Source organism: Osmia lignaria, chromosome 2 (assembly GCF_051020975.1).
Source record: "Osmia lignaria lignaria isolate PbOS001 chromosome 2, iyOsmLign1, whole genome shotgun sequence".
Classification (NCBI taxonomy): domain Eukaryota; kingdom Metazoa; phylum Arthropoda; class Insecta; order Hymenoptera; family Megachilidae; genus Osmia; species Osmia lignaria.
Window position 1 is genome coordinate 9,892,713 of NC_135033.1, and position 27,353 is coordinate 9,920,065.

The 27,353-nt window shown below is 45.8% G+C and overlaps 1 protein-coding gene and 1 long non-coding RNA gene across 4 annotated transcripts in view; one reads left to right on the forward strand and one right to left on the reverse strand.

The window, feature by feature from the left end:
- The window catches only part of LOC143305412 (uncharacterized), a 78,450-nt gene that overhangs the window by 33,876 nt on the left and 17,221 nt on the right, over positions 1 to 27,353 (reverse strand). The gene's annotated exons all lie outside the window — the stretch shown is intronic.
- LOC117608662 (uncharacterized) lies at positions 1,810 to 26,421 on the forward strand. Of its 3 annotated transcripts, none has more exons than XM_034334108.2 (3): positions 1,810 to 4,077; positions 21,097 to 22,161; positions 23,270 to 26,421. In XM_034334108.2, the coding sequence occupies exons 1-3, from the start codon at positions 3,975 to 3,977 to the stop codon at positions 24,271 to 24,273; spliced, it is 2,172 nt and encodes a 723-aa protein (XP_034189999.2). In that variant the 5' UTR covers positions 1,810 to 3,974; the 3' UTR covers positions 24,274 to 26,421. The 3 variants fall into 3 exon arrangements, with proteins under 3 accessions (XP_034189999.2, XP_034189997.2, XP_034189998.2); XM_034334106.2 differs by having other exon boundaries at positions 1,812 to 4,077; positions 21,097 to 22,245; XM_034334107.2 differs by lacking the exon at positions 1,810 to 4,077 and adding an exon at positions 4,131 to 6,470 and having other exon boundaries at positions 21,097 to 22,245.

The following is a 27,353-nucleotide window of genomic DNA, read 5'->3' on the forward strand; positions in this document are numbered from 1 at the left end:
CTTCTTCGCAACACTGTTGGAAATTATAACTCGTCACGCGAACCGCTAAGCGAGACGTGCTCGTTCTAGAGCGGATTTAACGGGGCACCATAGGACCGGCTAGAACAAAAAGTGAATGGTAATACGCGACCAAGGATGTTATAATGGAACCAAAGACCAATAAGACCGTTCTCGTGGTCCACTTTTTGCAGCGTACGCGTTCTCCATTCGTTTCCGACCGGCTCTCTTCGTTTCTCCTAAAGACGATCGTTGCGGAACGTTTGCAAATGAAACCCCTATCGAACCAGGAGTCATTTTCTACAAATATTTTCATTTCGAATAGGTTCGTTTGAAAAACGATTAAGGGTAGAAGAAAATGGGGGAAATATCGGTAGGAACGGGTAAGTAGATCGTAGAGAGAAAGAAAAATCGGCGTATCCCGGTGATTAGCCGGCGCTAGGCGTTAACGTTGCTCGGAGCAGGTTTGACGAGGGCCGCGGCGGCGTGTAAGCGAGACGGCGAGTGGACCAGCGCAGCGAGTCGACCGCGAGCATCGTCGTCGAAACGAAGAAAGAGAGAAGCGAGCGGAGCCGGCAAACAAGAAGCGAGCCGCAATGCATTCGCTCTACTCGCTAGATATAAATACGCGACAGAGGGCAAGGAACCAACCACGCCTGCACCGACAGCTACTGCCTAACGACACGGACACGCACACGCGGTCGCTCATTGTGATAAAGCTGAAGAAGGAGCAGAGAAGAGAGGAGGCGGATGAAGAAGGACACGAGGAAAGAGGAGGAAAAAAAAAAAAGAGAGAAAGAAAGATCGTGAGAGGAGGGAGGAGGGAGGAGAGAAAGAGAGAGAAAGGAGAGAAAGGGGAAAAAGCGAGAGAATGAGAAGGAAAGAAAGAGATAGGTGTAGGCTGATGCTCCGAGGCTGCGTTCGTTCATGCGCCCATCCGCGCGTTCGAAGTTGGGACGAATGTGGCCGGTCGAGTCTCTAGAAGACGCAGCCAAATATTGCATCCTCGGATAAATATAGGCGGCCCACGGCTGCAGAGCCGTGATGCTGCTGCTGCTGCTGCTGCTGCTGCTGCTAAAGCGCACTTTTCTTCCTCTGCTGGTCGCGTCTTTCGGGACGGCAGCGCAGCCATCTAGCCACCGACGGCATTCCTCCTGCGGGCTCTCTCTTTCCATGTGCCAGAGCGATCGTTAAATTCGTTTCGTGGCCGAGAACTTCGGCCGGTACGTTGCTCCGCTGCTTTCCATTCTTCTTCGTCCTCTTCTTCTTCTTCTTCTTCTTCTTCTTCTCTTCGCTTTCTACGAGCTTTTCCCTTTCTTCTCTGGTGTCTTTCGTTGCGATTTAAAAACGTCAGACACTTTGAGAACGATCAGAACGCGCGTGGACCTAGCATTTGCATCCTGCAAGTGCAGAGGGAAAACTCGATTCCTACGCTTCGGACGTCCCTGGGTAAAAGCTCGTTCGAATAGCGTTGTTATCGTACACCGCCGTTACAGCGGGCGATAACTCACAATCGGCTCGGCACAACGGTGCATTGTCAAGCTTGCCCGCGAGCATCACAATAATGGTTTATTCCGCGATGTTTGCCCGAATGCCACGCCGTCGAAAAAACATCCGGGATGCGGCAAGAATCTTTACCAAACGAAACTGGGATCGTAACGTGCTCGATGAGATCAGTTTGGGAAACTGAGCTGCGAAACAACGACAAGAGGATAACGCGGCTTTGTGCGAGCGAAAGCGCCAGCAGCCGCTTTGTTTTCCCTGCAGCAGCAGCAGCAGCAGCAGCAGCATCAGGCATAACCTTCGAACGACGAAGCGCGAACGTGTCGCGTTGGGTGCACGTGGCTACACGAGCAGCCTCCAGCATAGTCAGTGAAATCATCGTGCGCGGACATTGGGTGGCGGGAAACGTGCGTGTTACGGGTGCACGGAGGGAGGCCCTAATCAAGCTAGCGCGTGAACCTAACCTAACGTAGCCGTTAGGGGCGGTTGTGTCGCCCCCGTGACGGCGAGGCGGTGAGGCGGCGGCCAGAGACGGCCGACAGAGAGAAGAGACGGTTATCGCGGAAGTTCGGCAATTATAGGTGCCGAGTCGCGTTTTTTTTCGACGACTGATATTGATTTGGGAGAGGCAGTTCGTATTCGTGGCACGAGCATACCTTGTGACTCGCAGAGGCGGCCGGCAGCGCGATGCATCACGGCGCACCGCGCAACCAGGGGTACTACATCGGCCAGGGAGCGAGAGACGAAGAAGGGAGGGCAACCGCGGAGGGAAGAGGGAAAAAGACTGGAGGATCTCCCACCGAGGACACTCTTCTCCGCCGAAACACCCCCACCAACCGACTGGCTGCCCCCACCCGACGCGCTATCAAACCCCCTTCTACGTTCGTGCAACGGACATAACTGTCTCTCTCCGACTCCTTTCGATCCTCTCTCGGTCCGTCTCCCTTTCTCTGGCTCACGGCGCCTCCTCTCCTCCGTGGCCCACTCTCCTCTGACGCGGTCACCGCCGCCGACGCCACCACCACCGCCGTCGCCACCACCCTCCGTTCCATCCGCCAGGGGCGAGCTTCGAGTTTTGCCGCCCTTGGATTCTCGCGCCGATTTCTCGGCCGATCGTCCTCGATCGGTACCAAACAGAGATACCATTTTATTCCATAAATGACCTCCTCCAAAAATATAATCATCCTAACTTTCAAACTTTTCCTTAGCCGAGACGCGATACAAATCGGCGATAGAGATCCTTTTCCCGAGGCGTGCACACGGGAGCTGGTAATTTTCGAAAATTACTTAAACCGATCCCCGGAGCGCGACCCTGCCCACCGAGGGACCAGAACGCACCAGGAGTCTGACGGATCTGTAATTAAGCCGCGAACAAAGTATAAACTCTCTGGCATCCAATTAACCAGAAAATCAAGAGGAACTCGTTGACCGGCAATCGTCTGCATGCGAACGATCGAAATTTTGCCCGTCACGCTACCCCAATTTGCCGTGCCGGTTAGGACTGGTGCAGTAGCGACGGTGAAAAAGGGGGGTTCCTAGAGGGGTTTTCGTCCCGTGGCCACGATCAAGGATCTCGGTTCACGGAGAGGAACCGGACTCGCGTGAATCCGCCCCTGCCACCATCACCACTCTCGTTCAACGCCGGCACCTTCTCCGCTCGTCCTCCACCCGACGACGCTGTCTACCATCCCAAAGCCGAACCAGTCCAGAAATCCCCACTCCGTGGACGCGCACCGCGGCGACGGAAGTGTGGCAACGCTGCAGCTCGCCAGTGTCTCGGTCTTGGCGAGTTACTCGGGGGGGCTCAGGCCGAGTCTACCGAGTTTGTGTCTACCGGCGCGGGTAACCCGAAAGCGAGTGTGCCGAGGATCAAAGTCGCGGGCCTCTAGCCGGCATGCGAGACCGTCTCGCTGCTTGAAGGCCGTACCGGAAAAACGTGATCGAAAGGGAGGACCGGTCGAGGTGGAGTAGTAGGAGGAGGAGGAGGAGAAGAAGAAAAGTTGTTCTTCGTTTTTGTTTTTTTTTTTTTTTTAATTTTTTTTTATTTTATTTTATTTTCCGGCGGAGTTTTTTTTTACGCTCGTGATTCGAAACGATCTCGTTTACACGGAGGGATCGCGACGTAATAAAGAATCGGCAAAGAGGAAAAGAAGGAACGCGCGAAAGGAGCTGAAGAGAGAAGAAATACCGAGAGCCGAACGAGCAAGACACACGTTTCGCGCGTTTGTCGTTCGTCACGTCACATCTTGCCCGCCGTGATCACGCGAACGTGCGCGCTTCGGATCTACGTTATATACGCTTTTCTACGACACTTTGCCACCCACGTATACATACATGTATAGACGAACGGCGCGGTAACACGCATCCACGTAACGTCGCTCTGTCCCGGAACGAAAACCGGCGAGAAGAGTTTGATAGAAAGAATAGAGAAAAAGGTATATTGTGAAGAAACGCGCGACGAATAAACAGTGTAAATGGCGCTCTCGGCACAGAACCAGTCGACGTCATACGTGAACTTGTATTACTCGATCGTCCAACGTGCGGCGACACGCTACTTTAAGGAATATTACAACTCCGGTGAGTACCAGCTAACACGCATCGTCGTGTCTCCGTTCTTTACCCATGCTCGAACGTGTGCATCGGTAGAAAATCATGCAGACGCGACCGTTTTGCCCACCTGTGCGTCGTCCACGTTTTGCCAAAACGACGACGTCATCGCGAGCGCGCGCCGCGATCTACGCGCGGTTTCGAATCTTCCCGCCCTCCCTCCTTTTCCTCGCTCTACGGCTCTCTCTTACACGCGCGCGTTACGCTCCTCCGTGCACATACACATTACTCTGCTATTCTCTCTCTCGGTCTCTCTGTCTGTGCTCCCTCCTGATCCACCGTCTCCCCCACAATGTATACACGCGTGCACACATGTAGCAGCGCGTGTAGGGTACACGCGACAGACAGAGGCTACCCCGGCCGGCACCTACTAGCGGAGAAGTGCTCCTCCAACGCCGATTAAAACACGCCGCTGGCTAGACACGTGCCTGCTACTCTAAACTAGTGTGTGCTCTTTGCTTGAACCACGCTGCTTCGCGCCGCCTCGCGTCGCGTCACGTCGTCACGACGATCGTCTCGTGCAAAACAAGAGAGTGTTCGAAAACGTGTTGTTAGATTCGAGTTAGGTAGAGAAAGGGGGATCGCTAAGGAACGAAAGAAAGGAAAAGAAAGAAGGAGAAGGACCGTGAAGAATCTCGGTATCCGACGATGCGATCGTCTGCTCCGGCGATTTGCAAAACGCGAGAAAGGAAAAAGTGAGAGAAAGAGAGACGGGGAGGGGATAGGTGGTAGGAGGGATAAGGGAAAGAGAGAGAGAGAGATAAAGTGGAAGGGAGACAGAGAGCGAAAGAGCAAACGTGCGAGTAAAAAGAGAAAGAGAGAGATCATACTGATCCGCAAAATACGGTCTCGTTACACTATCGTCGCCGTTGGGTCATCTAATCGCCTCTGAAATTATCGTCTGGCCAGCGCCGAGTGACGAAACACGCTCTTCTCTCTCTCGGCTCTGAGAGCAAATCAGTTTTTCGAGGGTTACTCGATGATTTTTTCGACGAGATCTCGCGCCTCGCGTTTCTCGGATTAGTCGTTTTAAAGTCGAATGGTATTTTAAATTTCTTTCGTTTCCGATCGGTTTCGAATCCCGTGCGCTAAGAGTCGGTTTCTGTCAGCCAGCGCTGATCGCTATCCCGTCGTCGTCTGGTCAAGGTGAACGTTGCTGACGGGAGAGAAGGACTCGTGCGATGATCGTGCTGTTCGTGACCGACAGAGAGAACGGCCCTCGTGAGACGTTGGCTGGCTGGCGGCAGCTAGCAACGATGATCGGCCGGCTGTGATCGCCGATCGTGGTGCACGTGAATCACCGGTTCAGCGACGATGCGTTTGATCGCAACGGAGTGCATTCGTGTCGACCACGCGAGACGCGAACCGAATCAGTGACCAGTTGCTTCGACGGCTCGATCGTGTGCCAATAAAGAGGATACGAACGTTACTGCTCGTGCCCGAATCGAGATTTCCTCGCGAACAACCAGTTACCCGAGTGTTTTCGATCGACGAAAATCCGCGGTCCGTTCGAATACGCGCACGCCGCGCCGTGCGTCGCCGACTCCGCGGAACCTTCAAGGCTGAAACCGAATTCGCTCCGAGAACGAGTTTCGATCCTCGCGAACGGTGCCCGAGTGTCGTTCCATTCAAATATATCCGCGAAGCGCGGTTCTCGTTTAAATTTATAAGCGTCGCCGACTCTACGGAACCTCGCGGAGATTGTTTTCATCTCGTTAGTGTATTCCTTTCGGGCGATTCGCGCCCGGCTCCCAAAGTCTTTTCATAGGATCGTTGTAAAACAAACCGTGAAACTGATTTATTCATTGTACCTAAACGCCGAGTGAACGACGAGAAGAAGATTTTGAACGTTTTCAAAGTGTCTGAAGGAGGAGCGCGTCGCGCACCTGTGCAAAGGAATCTGTTCGCGGCGAAAGTAAAGTGATTCACTTGTTTTCGTTCCACGAAAGCGTCGATTTATAATCTAGTTTCGTGTAGAAATAAAAGGAAAAGGAAAAAAGGGGGAAAAACGAAGGAGAAAAAGAGAGATGGAGAGAGAGAGAAGAAAGCTATCAGACTGGCAAGAGTGAACGTTATCTCTGCTGTAGGTTTATCGTGATATTCCACTTTGCCGTCGTCGTCGTCGTCGTCGTCGTCATCGGTCGTCGTCATCGTCGTCATCATCGGAAACAGGATCATTTTCGTCGTTTGACATGACGAGGATATCGGCATCGATCGGTGATCTTGGATCGTTATTGGACGGTATAAAGTCAATCGCGACGAATAAAACGATCGATTCTCGTTTAGCCACGCTAACCTGGCTTCCCAACTTGGACCAGCATAACTCCAAATGATCGGTCTGTGGAACTTTGCTTATTTCAGAGGTACTTGTCACCTTCAACTTTTCTCAATCGATTTCTTACCAACACACTTGCTTTCTTTCTTTCTTTTTATAATCCTTTTCTTTCTTTCCCTTCGTCTGAATTCATACTTTTTTCCCTCGCCGTTGTATCCGAGAAACGCGTCGCTTATCATCAAACTCGCCTCGAACACACAGCATCGACTCGCGCTCCGATTTGCGTACGATCATTAAACGACCGATAACCGACGAACCCTACGCGAGAATAATAATCGCACACTATACGATCCACCGTTTCAAACAAACAAAACAACGTATCGAGAAGGATGTTGAAAAAAACTGACCGTTTTTTGGGCTCAGCGTTCATCGCTATGGGTGTCATCGATGATCGATGATTAATTCGAATAACACTTTGATTTCGTATATCACGGGATGTTCATTTTTCAATGTATAATTCGCATCGTTAATTCGGCTAAGAATAATAATGTAAAAAGGGATCGCGGCCGCCTGTGTCCGACGCGTATCCGCGTCACACTCAATTAATACTATCAACATTAATACTAATGATATTAATATTAATATTTATTTCATTCACCCGGCGAACGTCCGCAGCCCCTCGGTTCGCAGCGAACGTGTTAATGCATACGGCACATTTCAAATGAAACAGCCACCTGGAATACTATGCAATTAACATTCACGAAAACGACGGCTCTGAATTCGAAATTGCAACTGGATCAGATGCGATTCGTTATCGAAAGTATTTATCTCCACGGCATTGGTTGTAATCGGTAGCTCATTAACAGCGATACGATCGATGCATGCGCATCCTGTAAAATTTAAAAATCAAATCCTTGGAATATTGAAAAAATCCAAATTCTACAGGTATAGAAGTGCAGCGAGTAAAAGAACCTTAATCCCGATCGAATTGAGAATTTTTCTGAAATTTCTCGTTATTGAAACAAGGCCCTCCCTGTTGAATAGGCCACGCAATTAGCATCGATCTCTCGGCGAGAGATTCGCGAGGAGAGAAACAGAGACGCGAGTATATTTGGAGAATAAACGTCGACGGGTTTATCGTGTGACTTCTGACGATAAGAGAAGCGGAGAGCGTTGCTTCGTATCAACGAAGAGGCGGGCGCGGGAACGACTGCTTTCTGTTTCGAGCAGAAAATCTGCGCTCGTTTCGATCGCGCAACTGATCTCCGCTCTGTATTTCGTCGGAGGATGAACGATGGTTCAGAGAACGGCTCGGTATCTTCGATGGGAATAAATCGTTGATTTATCAGGCACGGTACGAGGAGAAGCCGCGCGTCGTGGATCTCTATCGATTTCCACGATCTCGCTTAACCTTGCCTCGAATCGACGCCAGAAACGACTGTACCAGCAATCAGCAGGCTCCGCTCGTGTTTTCGTTTTCGTACGTCTCTAAGCGTACCGATAAGCTGTGCTCTTATTCCTTCGGATACAAGGGCGATTCTTGGCTCCGTTTCTAGCGGAACAACCGCGCGTCTTACGAAACGAGAGGATTCGATCGAACGGAATAAAGTCGGCGGCGAATCCTTTCTATCGGAAGACCTTTCACCGATGAGAAACATCGTCTCGCTACCGGATTTTCATAAATTTTCAACGCCTAGCGTGTATCGCGCGTTCGGGGTTGTTTCGGGGTTGATCATCGGTGGATCGTTGACAGGGAAGGTAGGCTCGATCTAGCAAAGTGTTAAAAAACGAAGCCTCGACCGGTGGGGAATAACAAAAGACGCGGGACAAAGCGGGGAAAAAAAGCACGCGACGTTTTGGGCTTCGTGAATGCGTACTAGAAGAGGAGGCCGGTGGGCGCGCGAGGGGTCGAACGGTGTTAACATCGCCGGTGCTCGCTCTCTCCTCTCGTTTCTGTCTATTTTTCTGAAAACAAACATTCGATCTGACGAGCTATATAACACCAATGGAATACTAGAGAAGGACCACTCGTTTCTCGAGCACCCTTCGCGCCGCCATCGCGGAAAAGTTATGTTTTTGTTGCGCTCGATTCCTGTTTTTTTCCCTCTCTTTTCCTCCCCCTCCCCCCCCCGCAGCCCAACCCAACCCTCGCGTCCACCGTGCTCCTCTCTCGCTCTCCTCTCATCGGGTCCCTTCGACGCTCGATACGAAAATGGGCCGCAGGTATTCCCTCTGACACTCGATAAATAGCGAGGAATGTTTGCTCTTGCAAATGAATGTTTTCCGCGAGCGACGAGTGATTTTAACTCCTGAGTGCGCCTCCTGCCGATACAACCGTTTCTACCCGTCGCGCGTGTTCTCCGTTTCTCTTCGTCGCCCCCATCATCCCCGTCGAATAACAAAATCCTACCCCTTCCATTCCGTCTAATCCCACACAGGATATCCATCGATCGCCTTTGCATCCTTTCCTCGCGCTCTTCGACCAACGCGACCGTACGCCTTCGTAGGATAGAAAAAAAAAAAAAAAAAAAAAAAGAAAAGAAAAACCGATGGTAATCGTCGAATTTAAGGAACAAAGTGATTTCTAAACGATTCGCGTTCAGTCTCGTCGGTCGTCTGGAGTTCTAGCGCCTGCACGGGCCTCGCCAATAGGCGGTTATCGCCGGTAAACGACCATTTCTGTTTCTCCTCACGACGCGAAAGTTCAATATGCCGAGTCGCGTGCAGCCGCGGGTATTGTTATCCGCGCACGATTAAATCAGCCGCGTTCACGGAGAATCTTAAACGACCGATACTCCGACCAGTCGGCGACGACACTGCAAGGACGCGGACGAAACGACCGAACCTACGTCGATGAGGAACTTGAATGAGAATAGGAACAGAAACGAGTCATCTGTTCGATGATAACTTATCGAGCCGCCAATTAACCGAATCTATTATGTAACTCCAAGAAATAAAAAATAGAGAAAATTCTGAATGATTCCATTTAACCATCAACATTTTTCTCTCCTATTTCGTGGACCATAGGAAAAGACAGTCGTAAAATTTTCCGTCTATAGTTCCCAAGTTGGAATAGCAAGTACTTTTCACGCGCTGAAGACGTCAGGCACGTTTCACGCACGTGGTCCGTCGAACGTAATCGGATAGCCGAGACGTGCTCGATGCATACGCTTAGTATCGATCGTAGATCTTGTCTTGCCTTCATATTTTTCTACTAATCAAAGTAGCTACAAATTAGCGACTATATTACATTGTAGATAATTGATTGTAATTTATGAATCGAGAAGAAGATGATGGATCAACGTTTTCACGATTCAGGAGTGGCGTTCGATGATAATCCTTCGACGATCCAGGATGCGTGGACTAGATTTTCCCTCGGTCGCAACATCCGATATATATTTTTCTTTTATTGTACGCATATCGAGACAGCGCCTTCACTTTTGAGCCCGCGAACCAGCTTTCACTCGCTCAATTAACCGAGCACTTTCGAGAGCAAACAGAACTCTAGTTGCTGGCGATTTTGCGATCACCAGCTGGACAAAGTCCCTCGTAAATTTTGTCATGAGTCTTCCTCCTCCTCTTCTTCTTCTTCTTCTTCTTCTTCTTCTTCTTCTTCTTCTTCTTCGTGTACCTACGCGTCTTGGATTTAATTGGATCCTCGTTAAGACTCGAGAGATGAGACACCCCAATTATCGAAAGGATAGCCAGATTTAAGACTTCTACCCGATTTAGTAGCAGAAAGATTGAATCGTATTATATAGTTTCATAGAGAAGAATTATAGCCACAATCTTCGAGGTAATTCATCGAAAACGGTTAATTAACGTTTCTAGTTAAATTACCAACTAATTTCTATGATGGTCAGATTTTTTTCCGATGAAACTATTTAACTGGCACTAATTATTAGAGATACGATCGTTTCTGTTAGGTATTATAGTATTTGCGAATTTAATTGCCAAGCTAATGAAATCATCCAAAAAGTGAATAACTTGAATTTTGATCGAAAGCAGATAATTAGAGTATACAAAAGAAGCACAATTTGAAAGTTGAAATCGACCGAAAAGAGGGAAAGTTTCCTTAGAACGTTTATCCGGAATAATTTATATATTTTTCAAAGATTATAATTGAACAAGATACTATGAAGAAAAGAAAAAAAAAGTTCTGCTACTTTCTCGTGCAACTTTACTCGTTTTTTCTTTCTTAAACTGTTCGCGATTTGAAACGGTAAATGAAACACGTCGGCGATGAATGAAACTCTTGTTTCTGCGAGTACAAAATCGAGATTAAAATTGAATTTTAATAAAGGCAGAATGAGAGGTGGTGAAAGTGAAACGCGAAAGATTACAGACAGTAATTAAATTGTGGCAAAACGGGACCGGTGTAATCGAGCACGATTCTGCGGCAAAGCGACGAAAATTACCGAGAAAAATTTCAATGAGGGAACAGCATGAAATCCCGCGTAAAACCGAACAATTTATTCCGAATAATGCGTCCGTCGAAAGTTGTAACTGGTTCAAGTGGTACGCACAAGAGGGAAACGTTTAACCTTGCTGTTCAGTTTCAATCTATCCGAAACTAAATTATTTTTATTCTCCGTTACCTAACAGAATTATTTTATTTTCGTATCGAACGAACGAAAATCATTTCGATGAAATCGCCGAGATAAGAAAACAAAGTGTCTACTGATTGCTATTTGATCACTGACATCGTTCACCAGTTTAACAGCTGCATCATCTTGAACAACTGTTCAAATACAACTTTATTCAATTCGATCAAACGCTACAAATTGCATGTATATTCGCTAACATTTGTTTGCACGGCGATTTTTGACTGCCTGCAGGATTGACATTAATTTTCAATGAAAGAGGAATGCCTAAGGCTCTCTGTTTTTAATATCTTTGCTAAATCAAAATGATCTGTTCGATGGTATAATTGAAAATAACATATTTTCAATGTTTTGAGTAGGTATAATAGAACTTGTACCAAGGAGAATTTCACACTGATTAAAGGATCGCTATAGAATATTATGAAGGGTTACAAGAGAATTTCGAGTGTCATATTGATCAGAAGCAACGGCAAAAGTGGCGGAATTCCACGCCTTCTTCGCCGAGCATCCTGTCCTCTATAGTCGTTGCTTGAAAAAAATGTCGAAATACTTGAAAATCAAATATCCTTTCGATATATTAACTACCCTTCCAATAATGAATTTCGAATATCAAGGGTGTGAGTAATTGTAGACATTCTAAAATTGACCATAACCACTCGTCACATCGAAACTTATGAATATTCAAAGACGATCGTAGAACACACTAAAGGAGAATTTCAAGTGTCATATTGATCAGAAGCTGCAGCACAGAATATTAACACACAAACTGTCCGTGTAGTAACTCGTCACTGCTACCAGAAAATGAATTCGATGAAATGATTATAAACGAATAAATTAGTATTCTGATTCACAATTTCAGAAATTAAATCCAGATATTCCTGTAATGATTGAAGCAGAATTTTGAAATTTTTCAAAGTCCTCTTTGCTGCACACAAAATTGAACTCAAGAATGAAACAATGATAACGTAAAATAAAATTCTGAAATTTTTATGATAAAATTTGCCATGATTTAACGATCGAACGAAGAAAAAGTTGAAAATCGTGAAAATTCCCACAGTCGCGTCGTCCAAAATCCTTGCTGTTCGTCCATACGAACTTTTTTCCGTAGGAAGAATAAAAGAATGACGGTATAATAATGAAAAAAGGGGGAAAAAATATTCCATCGAGTCGCAATGGGCGGACGCGTGGTGTAACGAAGTGCAGGCAGCGTTCGGGGCATTCGAGAATCGACGGGATCGACCTGGCGACTTAAATCTGCAAGCTGCTACGGGAGGAAAAATCTTTAAAAATGCTGTCTGACGAAAAAAGCGCGCATGCGTAACCACGAGCCATTTCCTACTCTCTCTCTCTCTCTCTTTCTCTTTCGATCTTTCTCCTTCTATCCACCTGTCCCACCCTACCTCTTTCCTTCGCTCTCTCGTTCTCTCTTCGTTTCACTTTGTTACCCCCTCGTTCGTTCCCTTTTCCAACCCCTCTTCTCTGTTCGTTGCCGTTTTCCTTTCCAACCCTCTCTCGTTTCTCTTCGCGCGTTCCACGCCGCCAAAACAAATCGTAAAGACGTCGTCTCCGACCGCGTAATCGTCCAGTCATTTCCGAAAAATCAATGACACTCGTTTGTTCGAGCACGGCAAAGCATCGAACGAATATCCTCCGTTAGGATGCTAGGAAAATTTCTTTTACACGGCGTCAAATCGAATTCGAAGATCACTTCTTCTCCTCTCCTCTCTGATCTTTCCTTTTTTCCTCTTCAACTTCCGCTCGCATCCCTTTGTAAGGCTACGGGACGTGTTCTTCTCTTAAAGGGGTTCAACGATATCGCCCAAGTGGATAAGTCGATTCAACATCGTTTTCTTAAAATTGTGCCAAGTAAATACAGGAGAAATTTTCACGAAAGTATCATTGAAATATATACTCGCTGTTTTGGCGGGAAAATTCGTCTACTTTTATACCATCCCAAAAGCGTACGGAATCTTTTATTTAGAAGATGCTAGCAATGAAATTTCGTTGTTGATAATCGAGAGAACCGTTTCCAGGGGGATGGAAAATGCATCCTCGATTCGTTGTTTCGCGTAAGTTAACCGGAACTTCCTTACGGGAAACTTTTCTATCGAATCTTCGGTGGAATCTCACCCCTCGTGCATCGAATTGTGTGTTCAGTGAATTTTCATCGATACTTCTTTCCTCTTCTTTTTTTTTTTTTTCTATCCTCATTGACAACTGGTTTGCTCGTCGAAGAAAATCGTTTGAATCTTTTCAGAGGATCGCTACTTTTTTGGTCCTCGGTTCCTCTCGAAATTTCATCGACACAAAAGCTTGCATATTTTTCTCCAACAGTTTCTCAATAATCTCGCTCGTAACGTAGTGCTTTCTAATCGGCCAGCCGCGTGCAGTTCCTCGTCAAAGTCCACTTTGTCTCCGGATGGCAATTATCGCGCCTCTAGCCTTTAGCATTCAATGAACTTGGCTAACGTAACCGTTGTTCCTAGCGAAAAGGGCATCGAGGATCGAAAAGGGTCACGTTCAATCGGATGCAGCTGGTAGCCGCGTCCAACATCCGTGTAATTATATCGCGAATTATTCATAAGCCGATTCTTCTAAGCTAGGGCTATCGAGTCTGGACCCGGGTACTCGGTACTTCGACCTACGAGTAAAAGCATCTACCGAAGAAAATAAAAAAGAAATGGTAAAAGAATTCTCACGTTCGTGTTCGTCTTGAATTATCCTGAAGGAACGTCTTCGAAAAAAAAGAAACTCTGTCGTTCCATTATGAAAGAAAAACGAACAGCAAAGAGGAACGAAAGAAGACAGCGTTCGTGCTTGGCCAGAAAAAATAAAGAAAGAAAAAAAAAAAAATGAAAAAGAGTGCAGATGAAAAATTCACGTCCCGTGAATGCAAAGGAAATCTTTGAACGCGGCTTTCTTGCAATTAGCCATTCCGTTTCTGTCGCCAAGATTTCTTCGCGATCCGTGCAAATCTGTTGACACAAGTGTCTGTTCAACTGTTCCTCGACTCCTCTGTCTATTGTCAAAGCATCCGGTGTGAACGAAACGAGAATCCGTCAATTATACAATTTTCTAAAGAATTAAAGAAGAATTTCGACTAGTGTATTAATTACCAAAAGTAAAGGTATTTCAATTAGAAAAATGGAGCAGTGTTTTTGAAACTTTTTTTTTTTGTTGAGGAAATACATTTTGCGAGGGGACTTCGTGAAAATCTTGCGAGATAAGCGATTAGAATTAAGGAATAAGAGAAATAAGAAGAAAAGCATCGTTGATTGCTGAATCGACGATAGAGAATCGTAAACACAAGCAACTTTGATAGCGTTATCAGTTAGTGTTACACAGAAAGATTGAACAGGAAGAACAGGAAGAATCTTGGCAAGAAAATCGCTAACGAAGCTAGTGAAGATTTTTTGAAGTTCGCTTGAAAGTTTCATCAACGTTTCACTGATAAATATTCAGGGTGATCCTGGCAACTGGGTCAGGCTGTGCCTCTGTTTCAAGTTAGAAAAAAAAAGTCGTAGATGAAAATGTTGCACTTCCGTAGTTGTAATTTGCAAATGCAATTATTCAAAATTATATAAAAAGCAACGTAAAAGAAAACAAGAGATATAACCTTTAGAAGAATGCGATAAAGGAAAATTAGAAATTTTTTGAGTTATGCCACTATCATTGGCAAGCAACGATTTGATCGAAACCATAATAAATCACAGGAACGTTTAAAGTTTGTATTCGCGTGACAAATAGTGTCGAAAGATTACGAACGGAACGGTAAAGATGGATTCTCCAATGGAACATCCAATAACAGTCTTCATATTTTCACGCTTACAGGCGGTAAGAGAAGTTTTCAGCACAAAAGCTTCAACAATCTCGTTGAGGAAAAAGCAATCGATTCGGCGAGAGCGTATAAACGCGTGCAACTCGAAAGGAATATCGCGAAAGTGTTCTCCGGATGCGTGGAGAAGGTGATTTTTGCGGTAGATTTCCAGCAATTCGGTCGCTTCTTGCGCGATGGTTCTGTGAAGCTGGTTCGCCTCGTTTGTCCAATTCATCCTCGTTAAACCGAGTCGCTTCTATTCGCCGAAAGATCGCGGCCAACTCGGATGCACGACCTTCGAGAAATCGGCCTCGACACCTCCTTCAACCCGATCCTCGCTCGGTACTTCTCGTTTTTACACGGGAATGAAATCCCGAGGGAACGGGTCGCTTCATTAGCGACGATTTCGAATTTATAACACGCGACAATTGCTACTCGATAATTCGATGACCGGCAACAGAGCGGAAAAAATTCTATCAAATTTGTGTCGATTCGTTGCTCTCGCGTTATTAACGCTCGATTCCAGCAGCCCCTTCGCCTTACCAGCCCCTTCTGCTTTTTATCGTTAACCTTCCATGTATCGGTGCAATTTTGAAACAATACACCGTACATTTTCCACGTCCCATAGTGGGAAATTTTTATTTACAATTACGAATTTCATGTAATTCGACGAAAAATCGAATGAAACGGACTGATGGTCGAATATAAAGGGTTAAAAGGGTAGGGAAACAACGATTCATTAGACAGAAAAATGGAAATCAACGTAATGTGTCTCCTTTTTCTCTCATTTTCCTGGCTTTGTTCGATCGGTTCGGAGGGAGGTGCAATTTGCAAAATCAATGAAACGTGGCGAAATATTAATGCACCGCGAGCGTTGTCGCGATTCGCGATCGAAATCTCGTTAAAGAATCATTTGGTTCGCGTTGGTCGCGCGACTGGTAATAATCGGTTTCGGGGAATCGTGCTGGGCGAAAGGGGGATGATTTTCGCGTAGAAAGCATCGGGATAATGGGTCGATGGTGTGGAGACAAATAATCGTTTTATTTCGTGGCAGCCGGATAACGCGTGTTCAGAGGCTCCTGATGCGAACTATTGACTCTCGATGAGCAAACAAGCCGCGATCAACAGCATCTGAAAATTTAATTGGACGAGAAAGAACCCGTCCCATCAGATACTTTAACTTAACGTCTTCAATTGACACGGCTCTTTCGGTTATATTTTCTCGTGCGAAACGGAGAATTGCGTTTCTGCGGCAAAGTTTATCAAAATCAAACTTATCGAAACTTTTGTAAATGAAATAGAAAATGAGTCGTTCTTTACGAGGAGACTAATGGCGTGTAACCCGCTTTTCCCGACAACAAAATCAGCAGACCGCGTTGTTTTGTCTACGCGCGAAACGCTAACGACCGGTTCAATTACTTTCTGCTCGCGGTTCCGGCATCCAAAATAAAAAATGAGTGAAATCATAAAATAAATATCCGTCTTATAAATTGAATCGCGAGAAAGGATCGGCAATTATTTTCCACGTGTCCAAACGAAAAACAGGATTCCCTGTCCGGACATCGAATAACGTTTCCTTTTAACGTTGTTTTCATCCATATTTTCTGCAACTTCATTCAAAGGTCACTTCGCGACGCATTCCTCTCACCTGAATCGTCCTCGCTGTCGAAGAGTACCGATGGGACAATCGTGGAACAGTACCTGTTGTACGAGGAACCGCGTTTTTGCAAGCTATCCCGATGGAAAGAAAATACGAACAAATACGGCGTGTGCGTGAATAAAAGGTTTTGGCGTGCAACCGGTTTCACCGGGCAGCCAAGGAATCTCTATGAAATTAAACGTCCTCGATAAAAATATTACCTGTCTTCCGTTGTTTCGCCAATAAATTAGACAACTTTCTACATCATCGAATGAATAAATAAATGAACGTATCGGCTGTTCGTAAATATAGTTAGACGTTAGCGTCTCAATGAATTCCAATTGAAAACTCTTTGAGAATTAAAAGAGATTCGTCCCGATGAACGAGCGTTCGTTTAAGAATATTCTAATAACTTTACAGCTATATTCATAAGAGAATAAATTATGGCGATACACGATACGTTATCTTTGTTATAAAAATAAGGGTTGCTGAAGCAACAACGATTGATTATCCTGAAACCGTAAAGTGGCACCGAAATAAACCTTTCAAGATAATTATACAATCACCTGTACTCTCGAACGAACCGATTAATTCCCGTCCAATAATCTGTTTACATTATACAAATTAACGACAATTGATTAACCTCGGAATCGTGTTACGGTACCGCTTCAAAATACGTTTCTCGAAATAATCGAACCGCTGACCGAACGAAACAAATATTACAACGTCGTAATCTGTTCAGCTTATTACGAATTAATAACAATTGATTAAGCCTGTTCGTAATGTTACCACGAAATTATTTCATAATCTACTAACGTTATATAATTTTTCCATATCGTTTGATGAAAAGCCTCGTTGGTACCTTTCGTAAGAGGAGGAGAATTATTTTTGCGCAGTCTGGTGCATCGTCGAGACCAGCGAGCGTCGAAGAGAAAGCAAGATAGATACCTCGCGGAATACCGAGCCTCGGATACCGGATATTGTAAACCGACCTTCACCGCGAAATCTGTATATCAACCTTCGACGCGGCCGACTCGAATTGGCGGGAGTGTGCACTCGTTTAAAATTGCACCGCCGCATTCGGCCTGTAATGCCTTGAAAAGCAGATTAAACTTCGCTACTACGTTTCCTCTAACTCGCTTCAACTTGTTTCGCTTAGCTAAAAATTCAAAAAATAAAATCTCTCCCCCTAATGAAATGTTTGATAAACGAACACGCATTGTACAGATTATCGCTTTCTAGAGAACATAATATTTTTGGAACGAGATATCGAAGCATACCGGACTAGTTATGTAAACCGATGTAACACATTCCGTTTCGATAAAAGCTTTTTAACGAAGGCAGAAAATTTTTCACCAATGGAAACATAATATCGCTTCGTAAATAAATAATCGATGTGTTTTACATTCAGAATTTAGTTTCGTTCTTTGTGCATAAAAATTTCAAACAAGACTAATGAGAGATCAAGATCGTCATCCGTATTTATCCTTTTCGTATATTTCCCCGTGTTGCAATAGGATAATCGTCGAAAATAACCAGAAAAATTATGCAAACAATATTTTTCCTCATTTCGATCGGATTGATCGATTCACTCTTCGTTAAAAAAACGGTAGCAATTCCAAGAAAAATATTAGTAGTTTGCGAACTGGAAAAACTATCGGTATACAAAATCAATTGGCGCGTTTGTTTTTATCGTATATTTCCATACGATGCAATAAAAATGCTTGAATCTGACCGCGGAATTTGCATAAAAAATATAACAAAGTTTTCCTTCTCGGTTATTCTCCGAATAATTCGAAACGTTTGAACGCATCCGTGTAACCTGTTTCATTAACAACTTGCTTACACAAAATTTCATTTTTCTTCCGATTTTTCTTGTGATTTCAGATGACAAATTTCATTCCATTTTCACGGAAAATTATTTTCAAACAAATTGAGATATCTTTCCCTAACGATGGGGTGAAATTGCATCCTGTCGCGATTTCCGAAACGCATCGAAAGTAGAAAAGAAAAAAAAAAGAAGCTGGGTTCGACTGGCGAGTCTCCTTAATACGAATCATACGACTTGTTTATTGATTACGGGTCGCGAGTGCGAATACACGCACACACGTTTACTTCCGCACGCGTACAGACGTAACACGCAAGTACGTGCACGTTCGTGCAAACTCATTAACGTAATTAATGATACGAGAGACCGTTTCAGTAACAGCCGGCGGAATAAATAAGCGATAATGTTATGTAGATGCAAGCGATCAATCCTGACGTCGCGCGATAAGGAAATAAAAACGTGGTAGCGGGTAAAAAAAAAATGAATCGCAGTCGTGTGCTCCACCACGAAAAAACATCCAAAATTTCTGAATATGAATCTAGGATCGTGTTTGAAAAAAGTGTTACCACTTTTCTCCGCCAGAATAGGTTAAAAAAAGAAAGAAGAAAAAATGGAAAAAGAAATGTTTGACGAACGTTTAAACGTTCCGTCGAGGAAGATGGAACACGCGACGACCATTAATGTCAAATCGGCTGCGATTCTGCGATCGATTCGCGATTAATCCGAACCCTCGCATGCCATCTTTCTTTCCTTCTCTATCTCTGAACGCGAACGAAAGGAATCAATCCGATGCCGTTCGATTGTTACACATGTCTTTTGATACCGTCTGCTCGACGAACTGATGCACGTTCCACGATTTATCTGATTTATGCAAGTTCAAACGAAGCTTTAATACCGCTGCTTCGTTTAATTACCAAAGACGAGAAGATTAATTAAATGATCTTGAAAGAGCCCCCGGTGTAATCAAGAAGATGCGTCTAACGTTTCTAAAGTAATGAAATTTTTAATCAGAGCACATGGTTTTTCTGTTTTACGCGCCCTGCCAGCGATCTTTTTCTACAACTTGCTTAGTCGCGTGCTGGTTTCGCGGCTCGCCGATCGTTCACCGTCGTTATTGCAACAATTAACGCTCGCGGTCGAACTGTCCGCGTGGCTGTCGTATCTTTTTTCCGCCTGTAGGTTCAATAACACTTGTCACCGCTGAAACCGTATCGTCCGTGGACGAGCAACAAAAGCGAGCGTGTCTACCGCCGCGAATAGATACGTGCTCTTTCCCTTCGGTTGGCAAACAGCGGAATACAAGGCTCGAAAGAAAGAGATATTAAAGAAAGCGCGGGCTCCGACATATTAATAAACGAACGGGCTAAGATAATCCGTCGATGCGTCAGTGCACCGAGGGAAAAAAACAAAAGACAGCCTGAAAGAGGCACTCGCGAACGGACCGGCGTATATATACCGGCAAGCGTTGACCGACCGCGGATAAACGAAAGAGTTGGAGTATAAAGAGCGAGGTAATTAATCCGATAAAACGGAGAAACACTTTGTTGTAACGTTGCATAACGCGAATTCCGTAATCACGAGATGCGCCGCCGTTCGTTGTTTTCATCGTAACGCAGCTGGACGTGATAGCGGTGACCGCGTGTCGTCCACGAGCCTCTTAATTATGCTTCTGCATTATGTTTGCAATTATTTCCATCCCGATTCGTTTTATACTTTCAAGACTTCTTCGATTTCTTGCTGGTCTAGCTAAGAGAGAAGCTGTTGAACTTGAACTTCATCCTTCGCTTCGATTTCTTTCTTCTCGAGTTTGCTCACCTCGGATAGAAACTCTCTAAGTAAAGCAAGTGTCTTTGTGGTTTTGTGGCGGTGATACCGCGGAGAGATTTTATCCAGGTCCTGCCAATGGACACTTGACTTCTCGGTACTGTTTTCTATCAGGTGCGTGAATCAAGCTCGGCTTTTCATTGATACAGTAATTCGAATGACTATCTGGTTATCCAACTTTCTGTGATTCTAAATACAGGATCCGAACCTGTTGAATAGAGTCGCTGGAATCATTTAGACTTCTTTCGTATTCAAAGAGAACGAAGGGAGACGAGAAGATGGCGGGGGAAGGTAAGACGAAGGAAAGAGATAGAAAGCGGACTTTTTTTGACGCGGACAGAAGGGCAGGGAGATTCGACATCGCAGATACACAGAGGAACACTTCATAAATCATTCGCAGGGACGTGTATCCCTGCGTTCATCCGACCTGCATAACAGCCGTTGAACTTGCGAAGCTCGAACCGGACGTATCTGACCATGCGTGACCAGGAACGTGGTCGATTCAACGTGGTAGAAAGCGTACGCCCGGTGAACCGATCCGACACAATGTTTCAAACCGCGCGAATGTTACTTTGGCCGCGAAAGAAACGCGATTAGCTGGCCGTAGATTAAACGCGATACGATCGGGCTTCGAACGATCGTTCGTCGCCTCGACAAGAAGACACATGACAACCCCTGATTCCCTCTTTTTTCGTTTTGCGAATCGAATCAACCAAATCAGGCTGAAACTTGACGAAGCAAGACCTGCGTTTCCGTGCAGTTCTCCCACTTTCGAAAGAATTAACCCAAAGGAACCTTTGCTAAAACCTCGAAGACAGATTAGATAATCGATGAAAAATTTCGGTACAAAGGCGTAGATACATAGTAGGTTCGAGCCTAACGACGAATCCGGTCGATCGGATGCCGAACGATTCCCGTTAGCGAACAAAGAATAAAACCGGACGCTTGTTACTTTTCACGAGCACGCATCGATAAAGGTTCGTTCGACTTGTCTGATTGCAGATACTGGCGCGCCCTACGTATTGTACAAGGACAACATGGAGAGACCCCAGGGGCAATGGGGCCCGGGGCCGGGATCTCTCCAGGACGGGGGACTGTATCCGCAGCAACAGCAACAACAGCAACAGCAGGGCTCCTCCTCGTCCGGCAGTCCACAGCAGGCCTGTGGTCCTCCTGTCGAAGGAGAAAGCGGTCCCCCGCCTTCGTTGGCCTCTCCCGTGCCCTCACCGTACCCCTCGGCACCGCCTGAGCCTCAAGCCTTAACCCCACCCGACGACGACATACAATCGAGTCAAGCCACCTCTCAACAACAGCAGCAACAGCAACAACAACAGCAGCAGCAGCAGCAGCAACAAACGCAACAGCAAGTGCAACAACAGCAGCAGCAGCAGCAACAACAACAGCAGCAGCAGCAGCAAGTTCAACAGCAACAGCAGCAGCAGCAGCAGCAACAGCAACAACAACAGACTCAACAACAAGATCATTCGCCTCAACAACAACTAACGCCGCACGAAGTGGACCGTACCGACTGTTTTCCTGGCGCTGGAGAGCTGCAGCAGTATCCACAGCACTATTTCAAAGAGACCAGGCCCCATCCATCGCCATCCGTACCCCCACACATGCTCACACCGAGTGGTTTCTCCGCGTTACATTATTTAAAACAACCTGGCGTAATGCTTACGTCCCTCGGCCAAGGAGACGGTGGGCCCACATTGGATCCTCATCAATACGCGAGCCCCGGGGCACCGAACATGAGCACCGGTTTGCCGGACATCGTCCAACAGAGCGGCAAGTCGGGAAAAGGAGCGAACAGCGATCTACGTTTGTTCAAGTGTCTGACTTGCGGGAAAGATTTTAAACAGAAGTCGACGCTACTACAACACGAGCGGATCCATACGGACAGTCGGCCATACGGGTGTCCAGAGTGCGGGAAGCGGTTCAGGCAACAATCGCATCTAACGCAGCACCTTCGCATACACGCGAACGAGAAGCCGTACGCTTGCGTTTACTGCGAGCGTACGTTCCGGCAGCGTGCGATCCTCAACCAGCATCTGCGCATCCACTCGGGTGAGAAGCCATACCAATGTCCGGAGTGCGGAAAACACTTCCGTCAGAAGGCGATCCTGAATCAGCACGTCCGCACACACCAAGGCGAGCATTTCTCTCTGCCTCCCAGACTCCCAGAGGGCGTCCACCACAACCACACATGACCCATTCACCGGTTCTTTACTGTTACTATCGCCGCCACACCATCGTCATCTCTCTCATCGTCATCATTTGAGAAAATAGAATATAATACCGTTCGATACTTGTCGCATCATCGTATTTCATCCATTCGCCATTCGTTTCGTTCGACGATCATCTTTCAGCTAACTAACCAATCATCCCCCTTTTGTTTTTGCGTTCTTTCATCCAGCTAGTTTTTATCTGCTTATCGTATTCCCTATCCCCCTTCCCCTCCTGGTACCCATTGTCGGTTCCCAGCGGACAGACGCGATTCGCGGGTGTTTGTTCGTTTCGAAACGAATCAATCACACGATCGAACGCGCGAATTCGTTGAAAATCGATCGAAACATCGGCCACGTCGCGTCGGCCGATGGACGCAAGAGTGCTGGTGAGCTGTGAGATATAGCAGCCTCCCTCTCCGATCTCCCGCATCCTCAGTCTAATCTGATCCATCTAATTCTACCGCCCTCTATATCGTTCGATTCGACCACGATACTTAACGCAACTATAATTATCGCATCTACTTTTAACGCCACCTCACTTCCAGCTAACTTCCCTACTAAACGCATCCTATCGCGAAGGTGGAGGAGGTGGATCTCGGACCTGGTTATCCCTAATCGGTCAACGACCGTAAGTCTCGCGTTGCTTCATTAACTTCCCTAGATCGCGACTACTCTATTCGTATCTGAAGAATGATAAAAGATAAAAAGATAAAAAGATAAAAAGATAAAAAGAGAAACGAAAACGAAAACGAAAGGGCAAAAAAGCTTGTTGGGTACTTTTGGTGCATTCGTCGCGATTCCTGATTCTTCCAACCGTGGGGCGTTGTAGTTAGTATGTTTAGTGGCCGCGCGTAGTACCGTAGTCCGGGCAACTAACAAAAATATTCCTCCGCTACCAGAGTCCGCCTGGTAGGCCGAGGATGAACAGATTCGTATGTTTGTTGCAGACGTGAGCCCGCATCTGATCTTCAAGAACGGGATGACGCCGACGCTCTGGCCGCAGGACGTGCCGTTCCCGCCTGAGGAGGGCAAAGAGGAAGTTGCATCGACGTTCGGTGACACGGACACCCAGTCGGGAGCGTTCAGCCCGGCGCCGGACGCGAATTCCATCCAATATCCCGCCTACTTCAAGGACCCGAAGGGTGGCAATCACGCGGTCTTCGGTCCCGCTGGCACCGGCAGCTTCGGTGCTCTCCAGTATATCAAGCAACAGGGCGGCACCAAGAGCTGTTTACCGGACGTGATACAACACGGTCGCTCCGCGGGGATGCCGTTGTACGTACGATGTCCGATCTGTCAGAAGGAGTTCAAGCAAAAGTCCACGTTGCTGCAGCACGGTTGCATACACATCGAGTCGAGACCGTATCCCTGCCCGGAGTGTGGTAAGAGGTTCAGGCAACAGTCCCACCTGACCCAACACCTTCGCATACACACGAACGAAAAGCCGTACGGGTGCGTCTACTGCGGACGTAATTTCCGTCAACGCACCATCTTGAATCAACATTTACGTATCCATACCGGCGAGAAACCGTACAAGTGTCAACAGTGCGGCAAAGATTTTCGTCAGAAGGCGATACTGGACCAGCATACGCGCACCCATCAGGGTGACCGACCGTTCTGCTGTCCGATGCCGAACTGTAGGCGGCGTTTCGCCACCGAACCCGAGGTCAAGAAGCACATCGACAACCATATGAACCCGCACGCGGCCAAGGTGCGTAGGAACTCGAGCAGCGATTCGAAACCACCCGGTACACCGGCCGGTTTAGGTCCAGTACCGGTGCCCCGAGGTCTCACGCCTACGGTCGTCAAGCCGGAGCTCTATTTCCCGCAATGTTACGCGCCCGCGTTCAATCATCAACCGCCAGTGTCGACGGCGCAGTTCCCGGCTCAGGCGAACGGTGTATCCGTTGCCGGCGAGTTCAAACCACCGACTGGTCTGCCGCCGCAGTGACTAACCGTCCATCCTGCCGCCTACTAGCAAGCAGGAATACCGCTGAGGTTTCAGCGATGCTTCGGTCACGCGTTACAGAGCGACGCGACAGCGGCAGCAGTCGCAGCAGCAGCAGCAGCAGCAGCAACCACGTCCAGTGTCGCGCCGCACCGATGCAGCCAGCAGCCGATCCAGCAACACTACCCGTGACATTTATCGTGCATTTACTAGGCTCTTTCTTTTCGTTTCGCGATTCGCTTACTTTCCTCGTTCCATTGCTTCGCGCAGCCTCGGGACCCCTCACGGCCAGCTAGTCCTGAGCTCGACGGTGATCGACCGGTTTGCCATTCTTTCCATCAACGATGCTACCCCACTTCTAACGCGCCCGATCACCTTTCCTTCGACGAACGTAGACCAACAGTCGCGGAGATCGCCATAGTACACTTACGATAAGCAACTGTTCTCTGATCACCGATCATCGTTACCTGACGAATACTCTGCTTCACCGGACGCAGCCAACCGAGACCGTGTTCTACCACGGCGTAACACAATGACTATAGATAGTTTAAGCAAGATAGAAAGTAAATCCAGTGGGATATATCCAACGAGCTACGCGACTGTCGAAGGATTCGAGAGGGAAAGAGGAGGGCATGCTTGGTGCGGCAAGCCTTTCTCGTCGTTCACCGTCGAGCACATCACCGGCGTCGATTGAGTGAATCAACCAACGAAGAATCTCGTCTATTCCCCTAAACCTCCCCCCCGATACGTATTTTTTATATATATTAAATGAATTAACGACGTACCTTGTCGCGTTTTTTTCGTGGATACGCGAATAGCTTGAGAGAGTTCGGTGGTTCAGCGCGCAGGCAGGCCGTCCGAGGTGTCGTTCGTCGCACCGCTCATAAATACACATCACTACAGACACACGAAAACACGCATACTCGTATACGCCGTGTTTCGTAAAGACACATGGGGGGGGGGGTGTTAATATTAATGTTCCATCTCGATCAGAACATTGCCCGAATGAAACAAAAAGAAAAATCTAAACGATTGTGATACGATATTTAACTTGCCTATCTTTAAAGAGACAAAGAAATGGAAAGCAACAGAATGCGAAAGAAGAAGCAGCAAAATGTGAGATACGTTTGCCTCGATAGAGGAAGGTGAATACAAGACCACGAGAGGAATGCCTGTAAATATGTAAAGCCGTTCACTTCGACGAACAAATAAAACGGGGAAAGGTAAAAAAAAAAAAAAAAGGAAGAAGAAGAGCACGTTGAAATGGCGCGAAAAAGAAGTGCGTGAGTGCGTGAATGCTTTACGTGTGTGAAAGAAGGAGAGAAAGAGATGCTCGAACGCGGGGGTGGAAGAAGGACGAAGAGGATACGAGAGTGGGTAAAGGATCGTTGAAGAGATACACAAGAAAAAAGAAGGCAAAAATTGAAGAAGTAACAGCAAAGAAATAAAAGAAGGTAAAGGAAAAAAAGAAAGAAAGAGTGTGGGAGAAAAATGTGCAAAAGGATGAAGAAGAAGAAGAAGAAGAAGAAGAGAGATTAGGCAGGATTTACGAGGACGGTGTATCCCCCCAGTGTGCTGAGCCATAATTTTTTTTTTTTTTTTGCTTTTTTTTCTCTCTTCGAGGTACGACAAGTTTTTGACGACGACGCTAGTTGTGCAAAAAGGGGAGGGTACGACTCTTGTATACTATAGTAATATTTGAATGTATATTTATACGACAGGTTATATTATTCTATTAACTATAATGATGATATTTTGAATCGGTTTTAAAATCAGATTGGTGCTGAATTATAACACTAGGTAAGCGACAATGAAAACAAGAAAAAAAAAACGAAAGAGGAGGGAACGTGGAAGAAGGCTGAGACACCGTAGAGTAGCGTAAGTAGGGTTTAGTCGATAGAGAGTATAGCTCGAGATAAAAAAAAAAAAAATGAAACAGTCGAGAATAGAAGGAGGAAAAGAAGAAAATGAAGAAAACGAAGAAAAGACTTTCACAAGAGTCCGCTCATCTGAAACTTAATAATAATGATAATAGTAATAATAATAATAACGCAATTTATCATCACATCAACCGGTAAAAAAAAGAAGGAAGAAATGAATAAATATTTCGTGGCAATATTATGATAAAAAAAATAAAAAAATGAAAGAAAATGATGAAGAAAAGTAAGGAACACACACGAACACAAACACACACAAAATATTGAAGAAAATTTCAACGTACTAGAGAATAGTCTTTTAAATTTCTATATTAAGACGTGTGATCTCTCTAATTATTGTACATTATATATATATAAATATATATATATATGATCTATAAACTATAGATGACGAGATGCATAAGTATATAATTACGATTATACGTATATTAGGCGTTCTACAGTTAGTCTTTTATCATTTAGACACAGAGATGATCTGAAGATGAATAATTGTGCGGCCATATTCTCTGTGGCCTGTTCGTAGTGCCTCGGAATTGCTGCTCGCGGCAGTGATTTGACCGTATTTTAGGATGGTATATTAATTAATTAATTATATTGAGAACTGCAATTATCGATACTCTGATACAGTACTAAAAAGAAGTGGAATAAGATGAAGAAAAGAAAAGAACAAAGGAAAGTGAGCGGATTAGAGATGAAATAAGAATGATGCAAAAGAAGACGAAGAAGAAATAAGAAATCGTGGAAAAAAAAGAAGAAGAATGAATGAATGAAGATCGTGTCGTCAGGCGCCACGTTAATCGACTCATTAAATTATTAGAGAATCTACTTATATATATTATAAGTTGAAGAAAACAAAAAATGCAAAAAAACAAGATGAACAGGGGCGCCAAAAAGCTGGGGGGAAGATACGACGACGATGTGATCGTTCGTTTAATAAGCGTTTTTTAACCGTTGTTTTTTCTTTTTTATTGTACTCGTTGTTCTCTTTTTTCTTTCTTTTATCTCGTTAACCGGGAACGCGCATAAAAATCAAAACACCGAAGGTGGATCAAGAGGAAAGGTTTCATCTTCTTAAGATAAAGAAGCGATGTTTTCTCGTGATTCGCGGGTATTATCGTTACGGTATTCTTTTAAATCAACTCTCGC